The 15553-nt window shown below is 41.5% G+C and overlaps 3 protein-coding genes across 4 annotated transcripts; 1 reads left to right on the forward strand and 2 right to left on the reverse strand.

Annotated features, from left to right (window-relative positions):
- Positions 1–9022: 9022 nt before the first annotated feature.
- On the reverse strand, positions 9023–12482 carry LOC9656880 (flagellar WD repeat-containing protein Pf20). 2 transcript variants are annotated; one of them, XM_024682798.1, is made up of 14 exons: positions 12396–12482; positions 11864–12316; positions 11533–11670; positions 11360–11475; positions 11152–11297; positions 10930–11035; positions 10758–10877; positions 10466–10701; positions 10204–10347; positions 10039–10135; positions 9881–9969; positions 9605–9797; positions 9326–9495; positions 9023–9254 (listed from the first exon to the last, which is right to left on the reverse strand). In XM_024682798.1, the coding sequence occupies exons 2-14, from the start codon at positions 12000–12002 to the stop codon at positions 9113–9115; spliced, it is 1836 nt and encodes a 611-aa protein (XP_024538566.1). In that variant the 5' UTR covers positions 12003–12316; positions 12396–12482; the 3' UTR covers positions 9023–9112. The 2 variants fall into 2 exon arrangements, with proteins under 2 accessions (XP_024538566.1, XP_024538568.1); XM_024682800.1 differs by lacking the exon at positions 9023–9254 and having other exon boundaries at positions 9388–9547.
- On the forward strand, positions 12001–12774 carry LOC112349066 (LOB domain-containing protein 4-like). Its single transcript, XM_024682730.1, has 2 exons — positions 12001–12013; positions 12348–12774. Exons 1-2 carry the CDS (start codon positions 12001–12003, stop codon positions 12758–12760), a joined length of 426 nt encoding a protein of 141 aa, XP_024538498.1. The 3' UTR covers positions 12761–12774.
- On the reverse strand, positions 12326–13372 carry LOC9656881 (probable prefoldin subunit 2). The gene has a single exon (XM_002977905.2). It carries the CDS (start codon positions 13356–13358, stop codon positions 12912–12914), a length of 447 nt encoding a protein of 148 aa, XP_002977951.1. The 5' UTR covers positions 13359–13372; the 3' UTR covers positions 12326–12911.
- Positions 13373–15553: the final 2181 nt, after the last annotated feature.

Genomic DNA, 15553 nt, shown 5'->3' on the forward strand with positions numbered 1-15553 from the left:
GTTAAGAATTCCATCAATTTCATTAAGAATTTTTTTTTTGCATAGACCCTAAAAAGTTGAATCAATATTATATTTGATTATATTGGTACATCACACATGCCAATGATTATGGTATCATGGAATGAAAGTTGTTATTAAATATTTATGATACCTAGGAGGTTGATTGTTAGTCCCACAACCCTTATATGAGGACAAGGTAACTTTTTTTAATTACAAAGGTTTACAATTTATACTTTTTCGTGGTGGAAGAACTACATTAAAGTGCTTTCATGTTTTGTTTGTCAAAAAGTTTTAAGAAGTTCATAAGATCCATCAAAACTAATTTGAGCCAACTTCTTAGAGTGATTTGACAAATTTTTTTCATATGCTTTGTCCATCAAGAAGTTTAAAGAGGTTAATCTTATAAACTAGTTTGAGCTTAATGAATTTTTCACAATATTAACTATCACTAAAAATCAATATAAACTCTTGAATTTGGATTTTTCAACCCAATAATATTAAAACCTAAGGATGCTTAACCCTAAGTATTTTAACTATGTAAAAAAGTGCACTCTTATTTATAGGCCTTTTTTCTATATATTTAATTTTTTACATATTGTCTTTCAAATCATTCTCTTTAATTGTACAATTAAATCTTTTTGCTAAAACCACTAGTCAACTTGGTCAAATTTGGTCAATATAATGGTCAATAGTGTAGTCCACGTAATGACTAGTCAACCAATATGTTATATTTGGGGAAGAAACAATTGCTATTGCATCTAAACTTACAAAATATAAATAATAATAAAGTTAAAAAAAATTGTTTAGACGAATAGGAGAAAGACAGAGTAGAGGGCAATTGTTTTTATTGCCACAAAACTTAACATCAAGGCAAAAATTATCTTCTCTGAGGAAGTGTTCATCTAAATAACTTCTTCTTTACTCAATATCATAATTTGCAATACCTTGTAAAGGGATTAAAGAATTGTAATATAAATATGGTGGAATCTATTGTGGATACAACCCATGATGAAGGTTTAATAACCAAAGTCTTAATTTTGTATCAACTTTGTAAAGCCTAATGATTCCATATGCAATCATTAGTATTTTTTTTTATCTATGTGTTACATAAAACCTTTTAAATTGGTCTACTTGAAATAAAAAGTTATATACCATAACTGTTACTATAAAGGAATAGCAATATTTTTTATATAGATCAAACTTCCATATGGATTTAGACATCATTCTCTTTAATATTTCAATGTTTTTGTAGGAAATATCTATTAAAATCTGATGCAAGCATAAAGGTGACAATAAAATGGGAATTTATTAATTTCAACTCTTTTATCACTAATGGTTGCATAAAGTTTTGTTAAGGGATGCTGCAATAGATTTGAATAGAATCCTAGTAAAAAAGGGGCATATGGTAATTTATTATGTTGATTAACTTATCAAATAAATTTTGATTGAGTGTTATGATGTACCAAGTGTTAAGCATCCAAGGTATTTCTTTTGGCCTGAGATGAATTTAGATGTTGAGAAGTAATTATGTGATTATTTGATTTACCAGGCAGTCAAAATTAGTCATCAAAAGTTTACTAACCTCTATTATCCTTTATGTGTACCCAAGATAAGTGGGATAATATCTCAATGGACTTTATCATTGATTTGCTTTAGACTTTTTGAAAAAATTATGCTATTTGGGTTGTTGTAGATCATTTGACAAAAATGGCTCACTTTTTTCTAGTGAAAACAATAATTAAAACTTCTAAACTTATCTAAATATTTATAAACTTATTATTCAATTTCTATGGTTTGCCAAGTGATATTGTAAGTGATCAAGATCACAAGTTCACATCCAAATTTTAGCAAATGGTATTTGATAAAAATATGAACATGAGTAGTGGTGAACATCCACAATCAAATAGGTAGACAAAGAGCATGAATCAATTGTTGGAAGATATATTAAGGTTTTTTATAAGAAACTTAACTTAATAAATATTGTGAATGTGACTATAGGTATCAAAAGTTACATGTTAGCAAGTCCTTTCGAATATTCTTTTTATACTCTCACAATGGCAAAGGTTTGTATTGTTGATTCCCTTTATTAGTCCTTTTTGTTCAAGTGTTAATAAATTGAGTTTAGCTTTTAGTTCTCTTTTGCTCTATCTTATATTGACTCAAAAAGTGTCAGTCAAAACATACATTGTTTCCCAGACTTAGCTTTTTTATTAGTGGGTTTGTCCTTTTTTGTTTGACTCCCCCATGTACTTGTTCACTAGCCACTAGATCTACCTTTCCAAAACCCTAAAGACTTATTCTTAGAGAAACATTTCCTAAATTTTCTTTTGCCATATGTTCTCCTTGGTTTGGCTTCTTTGCTAAATATGAACTTTGATTTTGTTGTGTTCCCCTTTCATAGATTATCATTCAAATACATGTTAATAGCTATATCCAATGTTTCCTTGTAGTTGGTTGGGTTCCAATGCATCACCTCGCCTCGAGCCCAAGTTTGTAAGCTTGCTATGAAAGGAATGCATCCATGTCCATGACAAGGATCCTCTTCGTCATGAATACATTCACATACTTTTGAATGGTTTTTATTTGCTTAAGCCTACTCAATTCATCCCTTAGATGAAGAGTAGGATTCAAAGGAACATAAATTGCACAGATCCTCACCTTCGTCATTTCCCAAGAGGCCATCAGTCCTTCATTGGCCTCTGTTGTTCTCCACCAAAACTTAGCATTATCTGCCAAGTATGGTTTTACACATAGGACCTTCTCTGAGCTCAGTAACTACAACGCTTGAAAATAATCTTCTATATCGTAAAACTAATCCTCCACCACTTTATAGTTATTCATTCCCTTAAAGATTGGTGGGGGCTTTGGTTTATACTTGGGAACTGAATGAAGGACTAATTCCACTTTGATTTGTTCAACCTTGTTCAATTTTGCCTCTGTCCCCACCAAAAGGTTCATGCCTTCTGCTCTATTAGCATCTGTAGTTTTTTATCTTTTCTTCTGCTTCTCGTCATGCTTTAGCTTGCATATGAATATTTTAATAGGGCATTGGTCTGTGCTAATTGTCCTTCTAAAACATCCAATCAAGCCTTGAACGATCGAACCTCACTATCGGACTCTTGTTTGAAAATTTCCTCACTTGAGTCTTTTTCGTGTAAGGATTCCTCATCCATAGCTTCTTGTTTGATCGAAGGCTCTAGCTCTGGAGGAGATTTCATCTTCGCCTTTACTCTCAATAATCCACCTTTATTCTTTGTTAGAACTGAAGAAAAAGCTTTAATACCAAATTGTAAGTCATAAGTTTTTCCTTTCCAATTTGTTAGTTTACCTCATCTATTCGACCACTATTGCCTTGGCCTTAATGAAGTTCCCTTGCTATGGTTCCCACTTATTGTACCAACTCCTGCTTGATCCTATTTAGTTTCAACTACTCACTACATGAGCATTAGAGTGTTAACTATCCATCCATAGATTCCCAATTTCTTTTCCAATCCCCCTTCCCAGATTAAATTGGACTTAAAATTTGGCTATAATCCCCGCAAATATAAATAGCCAAACACACCAAACCTCCAAGTTTCTAACATCTCATAGTACAATAAGACTTAATCATAGGACCCTTTAAATCCCAAGCCTTGAGTGCATCACTTGCTTTAGGGCCCTAAGGGGCACTATGGCTTAACAGCCTAGTATGGGTACCCCTACTCCCCCATTTTCATCCCAAAGGGAAGGCCTAAGCCCCTAAGAAGGAGTGAGGATTAATGAGCCACTAGGCATTTAAGTGGGGCACCACTCCACATGAACTAGGAGCACCACAATTGGTTTCCTTTCCAGAAGTGGGAGTTGTTCTTAAGCACTTCCTTGGGTGGCCCTTCCGACACCACCTGAAACGATGCTCACTACCACCTAAAACCCCTAAGCTCCAATTTCAACTCAAGTCAGTTTGCAAGCACCATTAAAGGATTCCTTCAAAACTAATTTCTAAACCTCATTATGCCTCCTATACTTTTGGAACCCCTTACAGCCCCCCTCCCCCCCACCCCCCCCTTCCCCCTTGTGGGACAATTGCTTTAGGCTTTCACCCCACGACCTATATTACTTTTCGGGCTCAGTTTTGGACTCAATCTCATACTCGATCTTGGACTCGATCTCAAACCCAACCTCGGATTCGGTTTCGGACTCAATCTTGGACCCAATCTTGGATCTCGGACTTGGAATCAGTTTCAAACTCGATCTCAGACTTAATCTCAAACTCGGTCTCTAACTCAGTCTTGGACTTAGTCTCGAACTCAATCTCAGATTCAGTCTCATCCGGTGAATTCTTTATCATGGTTTTAAGAATCCTTTAGTCTATGACACCTCAGGGAGCTAGTTCCTTACATTAGGGTGAAAGCCCAAAACATGTATTCCTCTAAGGGTTGGGGGAGGGGCTCCAAATGTATAATAGGGATAGTGGGTAAATTGAGCATTGTTAACCAACATAAAATATAGTTTAACTTCTCATTTATATGCTTTCTTTATTCTACAAACTTTATACTATGCTAACTGGTGGAATACTTATATCCTTGTCCAAAATAGTGCCAAACTTCATTTAACTTTGTTTTGTGTAGTGCTTCTAGCATTTACATATTGGATGCTTTAGAATTGTTCTTATATCATTGTATGTCCTTGTGATTTTGCTTTTTAGGCTATCCATTTAAGAGTCACTTTGTGCTTTAGTTCATTTGCTCTTTCACTATATACTCAAGAATTTGGCTCTATCCCTTTGTTCAATGGCTCAAAGCTTTGAAATTTAAATTTCATTCCATTGCCCTTAATCTATATGTCTAAGGGTTAAGGTTCCACTCTATAGTTACCCCATAGTAAATCATTATAAGATAAAGTGTAAAAACTATATATATAATGCGGGAAAAAAACTTGCCTTTACTCCAATTTGCTCACAATAGTATTCATCAATTGACTATTAACATCTCTCTATTCATGGTGATATATGGATATGATCTTAGGTCTCCTATAAATTTGAGTTTATCTTTGGTTCGAGTGCCCATGTTTGTGATTTCATAAAGGATATGCAAAACAAGTTTGAGTTAGTAAAGTTGAATATGAGACAAACTCAAAAAAGAGATAAAAGATTTATTGATGAGCATCATCGTCATCAAGAGTACAAAGTTGATAATAAAAGTTTTCCTAAAATTGTTGGATGTACAACAATCTCTAAAAAGAAGTGGCAATGCTAAGTTGTTTCCATAGTATTATAGGCCTTGGACAATTTGGTAGCGTGTGGGAGATTTTGCTTACATTTTAGATTTGCCAGCTAATTTAAAGATTCATTCAACATTCTATGTGAATAAGCTTAAAAAGTGTTTGCACACTAGTGGTATTGTGGATCATTCCATCATCCTAAAGATTGGTGAAGACAAGCTATAAGACAAATTGAGAATTATTAGTTTAGTGGAATGGCTATTCCATAGATGAAGTTACATGGGGAAAAATGCATGACATGAATAAAGTGTTTTCAAGTTTTGGATATGACTTGGATAACATTTAAGAGGAATTGAGTTTTATAGCTATATTATTATATGATTTAAATTGTTTGCTCTATTTTCATTCCCTTGTTTTTATGACCATATTGTGTAAGAAAACTGTATTACTTGTTTTTTTTAGCCATTTATTGCAATATTGGTGTTATTGTTTGTATATATTTTCTCCATAGCTGTATTGCTTGGACTCCCTTAATGTGAGGCTAATTTAACTTCTCGAATCTATAGCTAGTTCAAAAAATGACATGAACCATAAAAATATTTTAAAAATACTGAAATGCCTTAGGTATTTTAAAGCACCAGTATTTCAACCACAAAACTATTTTCTGACCCCTATTTGTGACATTAATGCTTTGCCAGAAGGACTTCTTCAGATTCCCTAGGCTCCCAGAGAAGTCCTGAGCCCTAAGAGGCCGAGCCTTGATGAACGGCTTCTAACATTTCCTCTTCTTGTTCTCTGTGTCTTCCATGGCAACTCAGCTATTTGTTGTGCCAGAAGGGCATTCTCGTCTCTCAAGTCCTTGGATTTCTAGAGTTCAGCTTCCAACCTGAGAATCTTCTCCTCTTGCAAAAGGATCTTGCTTATCTGGCAATCCAGAGTGGCCCGTGCCACGTTCATAGCCTCCTCCACCCTCTGTATCTCTTTCATAGCCATTTCCTTTACAAATTCCTTTTTTCCTCGGTGATCTTCAAACTTTCAGTAGGACATAGCTTCACAAAGCATCTTCACCTCTTTTGATGAGCAGGCCCATTTCTAACTCACAAATCTGGCCTCCTTCTCTAAAGCCTTGAAGACTGTCTCTAAACGCTCCTAGTCTGCTTCCACCATGTTCTAAACATCCACCAAACAGGTCACTCCTCTTGGTATCCCCATGCTGCTAGCATGTTTTGCTGAAGATCCTCTTGGATGGAGGCCATGATGATGCACTGAACCTTGGATCTTGCAAGAGCAGCCCCAGTCGCTTCACCAGATTCCCTCAAAAGCAAGTCTAGGAGCTCTGTCCAGTCGAGATTCCCACCTGCTTCTTGATCTCCTGTGCTACATGAGTGGGAGTTTGGCATAACCATACGTTATGCCTCCATCTCCCTCCCAAATGCATTCTGGAAGGAAAGCTGCTATCGCATCCCCACTTCATACTGGTCTTCGAGCAAAGCTTTTCTATTAATTTTCAATTTTTCTAGCAACTCTTCTCTCTATTAGTTTTCCTCCTTCCAAGTTGAAGACTTACTGTATTGTATTGGTTTTTGCAGTGTTATTCTTCATCCAAAGAAGCCAGTTGCAGTGACAGCCTCAGATGATTCGACCTGGCAAATGTGGGGTCTTCTCACTGGTGATCTGATCATGACCGGAGATGGACGCAAGAGTAGGGTGGCAGGTATCGATTTTCATCCAAAGTTGTGCCAAACTTTCTTCTTACTTCTCTAGAATCAAGCCTCAAATCTAGCCCTCTTCTCTTTGCAGTGGGATGCAAATGTCTTCATCGTCTGGAGACTGCACAATTAAAGTCTGGAGCTTTGAAAAGGCCTGCTGCATCCACACATTCTCGGATCACACACAGGTTCTCAAAATTCTCTCTCCCCCTTTTTTATTGTTCTTCACAAACTTTACGTGTGTACCATAACAGTGGTGAAGTTCTAGCCAGTGCTTCCATGGATCACACCGTACGCATCTGGGACCTCGTCAGGCATGCCAAGATTGAAAGTATCTTTCCATTCAGATTAGCCTGACTCGTGTTGTTTTTTATTTTCTAGACGGTAAATGGCTGCATTTGGCAGCCTTACAACAGTATTCTTGCATGGCTTCCAGCGACAAAACCGTCTGCTTGTGGGACGCGCGCTCCTCTCTCTGTGTCCAAACGTCTTACGGCCACCAAAGCTCTTGCAACCACGCAGCTTTCGACCCAAAGGTAACTCTTCCCAAGTTATAAGCTCTTTTCGATCGAGTAATCTCCCACATGATTCTTGAACCTCTTTGTCTTGAACCTTCCAGGGGAGGGACGGTGGTGTCTATAGATGCAAATGGGATCGTAAAGATCTTCACAAAGTTGCCGAGTACGCCACCATCGACGTTGAGCATCAAATGGGAGCGTCCTCTTTCTCTCCTCCCTGGTTGCTTTCTTCCTTCTCAGTGACTCTATACGATCTGGCAACTTCCAAAGAGGTGGATCCAATTCGAGAGTTTCAAGGGCACACGGATGCCATCCAGGCAGTGGTGTTAGATCGAGCTGGGAAGTACATGGCTTCCGCAGGGCATTTGGGGGCCATAGCCATTTGACTTTTGTTGACTTTCGTGGACTAAAGGCATTCAAAAAGGGAATTGACTATATAGTTGAATGGATGCGCCAAATAACGAACAGGAGTTTTGCACAGCTTCTGCTATGGAAATTGGACAATCTCTGTCGTCAGTGGTGGGCGAGATGGGCGACAAGACGATAAGAGTGGAGGGGTGGGACTATTTCCTGCAGGGGATGGAGGTGGATGATCGGTTCATTGCATTTGTTGTGACGAGGGGCGATGTGGAAAGAATAGAGATGAATTGCAATAAAGTTTCAAGCTTTAGAGATCATGGGTTGAAGTTTTCAAAACTTTGGATGAGGACTTAATGGAGACCAAGATCAGCTTAATTATGGATTATTTTGAAATCTTAAATCTGAAAAAAGTCTAATTATGTATAATTTTCCTTTTTTTAATTATAGATTATGGCGATGCCAAGAGTGATGGTGGTGATCTCCCCAGCAAAAGAAGAAATTATCTAGTTTTGGAGCCTCAATCTTTCTTTGCTTGTATTTTTCATGGATCTAAAACTGTTTCCATTGCCAAGGACTTGGGTCTACCGAGCCAGCCCTCTTTCAGTCCCTCAAGCCGTCTTGGGCAATCACTGTCAAAACATTTGGGGCAAATGCACAATAAAAAAATTGATTAACATTTTAAAACCTTTACTCATAAAAATTATTTAATCTAAATCTAACTTGTCAAATCTTAAATCACCTTTTAAATAACCTTTGAGATTACTCAAAGGTTACAAGAGATCATTCCTTGAGCATGGCGGACAAATGGGAATGTTTTTGGCTTCCCATTTGTGCTTTCAAAAAGCTCTGTGTAGTCCATGATCAAGTGATTTTTTGACACACCCCAAACTTTGATCTGGCTCTCAATGAAATCATCATCCAAGGTCTTGAAATCTTCTACCCTTCGACCTCCGTGATCTTTAAAGCTCGACACTGTAGCGCAATTCATCTCTATCCTTTCCACATCGCCCCTCGCCACAACAAACGCAATGAACTGATCCTCCACCTCCGTCCCCTGGAGAAAATAGTGCCACCCATCTACTCTCATCGTCTTGTCGCCCATTTTTTCAGCATCATAATCTCCTATCCTTGAGACGACCATGGAGTATATCTCAGGCGAGAGATCGTCTAAGAATGAGTTATCCATCTCGAAAGCTGCCGAAAACCCTTGCTTGTTGTTTGGCATGGAGGAAGTCGTTCTTGCCAACCTTTCTTTTTAGGACATTCATTCAACTATATAGTCAATTCCCTTTTTGAAAGCCAACTAGTAAAGTCAGCAAAAGTCCATTATGGCCCCCATATGCGAAAGGTGCAATCACTTCCAGCCGAGACCATGTACTTCCCAGCTCGATCAAACACCACCGCCTGGACGGCGTCGGTGTGCCCTTGAAACTCTCGAATTGGAACCACCTCCCCGTAAGTTTGGAAGCTGCCAGATAGTATTAGAGTCACTGAGAAGGAAGAAAGAAACCAGGGAGGAAAAGAGAAAGAGGACGCTACCATTTGATGGTACTGTCGCTGCTTGCGATCGCGACGACGTAGCCACTCTTGTCTACCGCGCATTTGTTTGCCGGATGAGGCCCAACGTCGATGGTGGCGTACTCGGCAACTTTGCGAATGTCCCAGATCTTTACGATCCCATTTGCATCGACAGACACCACCGTCTCTCCCTGGAAGTTTCAAGACAAAGAGGTTCAAGAATCATGCGGGGTTATAGCTTTTCTGTGCATGAAGTGAGATTACTCGATCGAAAAGAACTTATAACTTGGGAAGAGTTACCTTTGGGTCGAAAGCTGCGTGGTTGCAAGAGCTTTGGTGGCCGTAAAACGTTTGGACACAGAGCGAGGAGCGCGCGTCCCACAAGCTGACGGTTTTGTCGCTGGAAGCCGTGCAAAGAATACTGTTGTAAGGCTGCCAAATGCAGCCATTTACCGAGTCTACGTGACCTCTGAGCGTGCCTCTACACTTCATGCTGACCAAGGCAAAGAAAAAACAAAGTAAAAATTACGAGTCAGTCTAGCTTTGCACGGAAAGAGAGTTTCAATCTTTGCATGCCTGACGAGGTCCCAGATGCGTGCGGTGTGGTCCATGGAAGCACTGGCGAGAACTTCACCACTGTTGTGGTACGAAACTCCCCAAACAGCCTGAGCAAACACGTAAAGTTTGCGAAGAACAATAAAAAAAGAAAAACAGGGAGAGAGAATTTTGAGAACCTGCGTGTGATCCGAGAATGTGTGTATGCAGCAGGCCTTTTCAAAGCTCCATACTTTGACTGTGCAGTCTCCAGATGACGAAGACAATTGCATCCCACTGCAAAGAGAAGAAGGCTAGATTTGAGGCTTGATTCTCGAGAAGTAAGAAGAAAAGTTTGGCACAACTTCGGATGAAAATCGATACCCGCCACCCAGCTCTTGTGTCCATCTCCGGTCATGATCAGATCACCAGCGGGAAGACCCCACATTTGCCAGGTCGAATCATCTGACGCCGTCACCGCAACTGGCTTCTTTGGATGAAGAACAACACTGCAAAAACCAATACAGTAAGTCTTCAACTTGGAAGGAGGAAAACTACTAGAAGAAAGAGTTACTAGAAAAATTGAAAACTATTAGAGAAGGCCATGATCTATCTGAGGAGACTTACTTGCTTATCGGCATGGTATGGCCTTTGAAAGTCTTCTGGAGCACGAAAGTTTTGACGACGGTGGGCTCTTGCGAGATAGCCGAGACGGCTCGAGGGATTGAGAGAGGGTCGGCGGCTCGGTAGATCTGGCCGGACATGCTGCTGCTCCTTGCGGCCATGTCCTTGGCGGACTTGGCCTTGCTCGAAACAGTGCCAGTTCCATAGGATGACTCGGAGCCAGATTCGGAAGCCGCAAGCTGCAAGAAAAACCTCTCAAAGTCTCCGAATTTTGCATGAAAAAACAAGCAATTACCAGTGCTTGAAGCCTGTCTCGCTCCAAAGCTATCATGGATTTGGTCCGCATTAACGTGTCGTATTTCTTCTTGAGCTCCCGGATGATCGGCTCGTACTGTGCATAGTGCTTCCTGAGCCTCTGGAAGAAAATGAAAAAGACGATAAGTTTGAGAAACTACGTTTTTTCCAACCTTGACGTCGACAATGAGCCTGTTTTTCTCTTGGGCGATGCGCCGGTGGTGCATACGGTGGACGTTTCTCTCCCTTCGGAGCTTCTCGAGCATTTCATGGCGGTATCTGCAGTCTGAAAGTGTCAAATTTAGGCCCAGATACAAAGATGCAATAGAGGAAACACAGGAAAGAAGAAAAATCAAAGAAGACAGAGCGATGATAAGAATGCCAGAGTTTCATACTGTGCCAGAAGATTTGCCTGCTTGAGCTGGTGCTGCAAACTGGTGAGAATTTCGTCCTGTTTCATGCTCCTCACGTACTCATCAGGCACGAGTCCAATCTGGCTGTCTAGAATTCGTTTCTTCTCTCGTATCTGGTACCATTCTGTCTAAAAAACAGAACAGGAGAAACAGTCACTGTGGAGAACAAAAGGAAGTTTTTTTGACTCACTTCGAATGTAGCTACTGTTTTTGTCATGCCCATCCGGATCAAAAAGTTCCTCACGAAATCGTCGGCAACTTCCGGCTTGCGCGTGACGGCGGCATCCGTCCCTTGCTTGCCTTTGCCTGGATCACGGAACTGTGTCCCAGAAAAAAAACACAAAAGGAAGGGCTTGTTCGTACCAAGCATGTAAGACAGCTTCTCGAGCGATCTGAGCGTAGCATCCAGATCCTCTGACTGCGTGTCGTCAGGCTCGGAGCCGCTATCAACTTCCACCTCCTCTTCGTAGTTGAAATCATCATCGCTCTCCTCTTCATTCTCTGCAACGAAAAAACATCCAAAACAATCGACACAAGATCAGCTGGAACACATCGGAGCGAAACAACCATACATACGAAGAGCAAAAAAAAAGAAAAAAAAAACCCAAGATCCACTACATTTTCTCAAGAAAAGCCCAGCTCAAAGCGATCGTTCGATCAAACGCAGCCAGGAAAAAACCAAAGAAAGTTTTACCTTCGCTCGCATTCGCGTTGTCAATCTCATTGTCGCCTTCGCTGCTCATCCCCGCGAAAGTTAAATAACTGTCAGCTCTAGAAGCATATTCCCCGCGATTCTCCTCCGTTGAAGTACATTTAGTCAACGGGGCTCTCATGATCGAGCAAGGTTTTGACTTTTCACTTTGGCTCCCTCTTCAATCAATCCGGGGAAGCGACCGAAAAATCGATCCAATCTCTCGAATTCTTTCTTGGCAATTCGCAGCGCTGGAGCTCCACCACCAATCGCGAGCGGCGGCGGCGATGCCGCCGGGATCCTCATCCTCTTCCTCGCCTCCGCCCTCGTCTTCTTCGTCCCCCTGCGCCGCGTGTAAGCTCTTGCGGCGCAAATGCACCAGAGAGTGCGTCTTTGCGCCTTACTTCTCCTCGAGCGAGCCGCAAAAGTTTGCGCAAGTCCACAAGATCTTCGGCGCTAGCAATGTGAGCAAGATGCTACAGGTAAGAACGAGAATTCGATCGAAAAAAAAGGAGAGATTTTTTCCGCTTTCTACCTCTTGATCTTTCTCTCCCTCCCAAGGAACTTCCCGTGGAGCGGCGGCGGGATGCGGTGGCGAGCATCGTCTACGAGGCCAACGCGAGAATCCGCGACCCTGTCTACGGCTGCCTGGGAGCGATCTTCACCTTGCAGCAGCAGATCGCCCAGCTCCGGAAGCAACTCTCGGCGGCCCAGTCGGAGATGGTCTTGCTCAAATTCCAGCACCAACATCGAGAACCTTTCCAACTTCAGCCTTCCACCACCGCCTCTTCTCTCCAAGAACAGCACCACCTCTACAAGGCAGTAGCGTTGCAAACACCCGATGATCACCACCACTATAGCAGGGACTTGATCGAAAGTAGCAGCGTCTGGACATCCTGACCTCTACGAGAACTCCTCCTAAAGAAAGATAAGCAATCCCTCCCTCCGTCTCTAAGTAGAAGAAGACTAGACTAGAGTCTATCAGCTAGAAGAACTCGAGAGAAAGAAAACTATGAAGAAGAAAGAACTTGAGGAAGAACTTGAGGAAGAACTACGAGGAAGAAGAACCCACCAAGACACCCTGCGCGGCAGCACCAGCGACGGCATTTTGATTCTTGGCCTGTTCTTCGTCCGCTACTTCATCCGCCCTCCTGATCTTGATCTTATACTTGGCCTCAAACTCGGCGATTTCTCGCTTCTTCCTCTCCAGCGCCTCCGCCAGGCGCTTGATCATGTCCTCCAGCCCCTCCCTGTTCCTCTGCACGGCGGGCAGGACCTCGCCCACCGTGCGCTCCACCAGGACGCCGCCGATCAGCCGGAAGCACTTCCTGGCCGGATCCAGCGGCTTGATGGCGCCGATGACTAGGGCATGCTCGCTCAGCTCCAGCTCCATCTCCGTGACCTTGGAGTGGAGCTGGTTCAGCTCTGACCTCATGAGGCTCCACCGCGATGCCACAGCCTGCTCGCTGCCGAGCTCGCCGTCGCCGCCCTCCGCCATCGCCCGCAAGAGCCCTAAAAATGGAAGAAATTTAACTGTGGTTTTTAACCCTTGGATGATTTTAACTAATACTTTTTTACCCTTTGTATACTAGAATTAGGGTTTTATTGTCCATTAAAGTTCTTGGGCTGATTTTCCAATGGCTTCTTCCACTCCAGAGGAAATCTCTAGTGTGAAGAACTCTATCACATCCAAGGGCTTGAACAGGGCACTCAAGGTATTATCAGCATTGGCTTCTTCTCTCAAAGATAGATCTTCTTTGAGGTCGAAGAAGCAATGCTTTACAATTCGATCCTACGAAGTTGGGGCTAACAAGACTGCCACAGTGGAGACTATGATGAGCTTGCTTCAAGTAAGTGGTGATCATATATAAAACTTGCAAAGAAACTTTGGGATCATAGCAAAACTTTGGTTTCCAAATTCTCTTTTTTTCTACAGGAGTCTGCAGTAAATCATATGTCCAGGACTGACGGATTTAGCAAGGATGGAATTTGGACGAGCCCGAGCATGAGGAGGAATAGTGTAACCTGGGTAGTAGCGTTTATCCATCTCAAAATCGATACTTATCCATCTTGGTAAGCAAAGTTCTTTAAACTATATGAATTCATGGCTTTGATTTAATAGGAATGATATCGTGGAGATTGAAACCTGGACGAGAGCTTTGGGTGACAGGCTTGGCATGCACGGAGATTGGCTGATCAAAGATCAAAACACTGGCTCAATTTTGGCCCGGGCAACGAGGTAATCTTTTCTCTTTTCATATTAGTGAAATAATTTAAACAAGAATGCTTTAGCACTTGGCTGATGATCAACACCGAAACAAGGAGGTTCTCCAAGATTCCCTACGAGGTATGGAACGAGATCATGCCCTTCTTTAACGAAGAGTCTCGAGCTCTCGGAGAAGATGGCGATCCTTTAGACGACATAGAAGAAATCGTTGCAAGCCAAGCTGAATACGTTCGATCTGACCTGAGAGTAAGCTCTAGTTTGCTGAAAAACATGTTTGAAATCAAATTTTGCGAGAACATTTGCAGGCACACCACAATGATTTAGACATGAATCAACACGTGAACAACTCGAGATACTTTCGTTGGCTTTTAGAGGTCTTACAATGCATCAAATGTTTCTTTGAACCCTTGTAACCTTTGATCCTTAGGCTGTTCCACCGTCCGTACTAAAGAGCCATGAACTTGCGCGAGTGACCCTCGAATTCAAGCGGGAGTGTCGCGAAGCACAACCTGTACGGTCTCTGTGCCGTCTCAAGAGCCAAACCCCAACCGGTGTGGAGTTCGTACACCGTTTGCTACTGCAAGACCGTGGCTCTGAGATACTCCGGGGCCAAACTTTGTGGCGGCCCACAAACAAAGCCAAAATCTAGAGAGAGAAATCTTCACAAAGAAATGATGTGCCTTTAATTTTATTGCATCAGTCAAATGTGGGCAACGCATCGAAGACGCATGGTCGGACTTGAAGAAATATAAGGTGGAAAAGTGATCACTCCTGAATTCAACATTTTCCACAAACCCTCTGTACGGTGGACAAAGTGTGCTTCATAATTAACCATTTTATTTTATTAATAATTTAATTGATTTATAAATTGATCAATTCATATCAATTCACGCTGAGTTGATTGATAAATTCAGGATTTGTTTGATCAATTCAGGAGTTGATTGATCAATTGATGACTAATCAACTTAATAAGATGAATTTATATGAGTTTGTCCTTGTGAAGTGGCCTGTGGATCTGTGGCGACCAGAAGGTGGCTGAACCATATGCGGTGACGATTTCAGGTGTGCATGTGGCTGGGCCATGTCCCAGCCTCCCTTGCTCAGATGTGGATCCCTTTAGGTGAGTGTACTGGAATTGTTTTTTAGTCTTAAAATTTGTGAGAACTGCATGTTATGTGTGTAGGCCAAGATTGACTGAAATGTCATTTGCACCTATGCTTCATTATGGTGTTTCAGTTCAAGAAATTGCAAACATAGTGCAAGTTCATTAGTGTATCTTACATAAACTAAGAATCACCACAAAAGTTCATCCCCAGTGCAAAAGAGAGCAAACACTAGACAAAATGTAAATCTTTACAAGAGAAAAGACTGTCAACTCTATTCTTAAAAAAAGCCTCAAAAAGAGCACGAATTCCACAGCAATCACCATGCTGCCCCATTGGCGCTCAGCCTGAGTACTAGTCAGC

Source organism: Selaginella moellendorffii, unplaced genomic scaffold (assembly GCF_000143415.4).
Source record: "Selaginella moellendorffii unplaced genomic scaffold, v1.0 SELMOscaffold_35, whole genome shotgun sequence".
NCBI classification, from domain to species: Eukaryota; Viridiplantae; Streptophyta; class Lycopodiopsida; order Selaginellales; family Selaginellaceae; genus Selaginella; species Selaginella moellendorffii.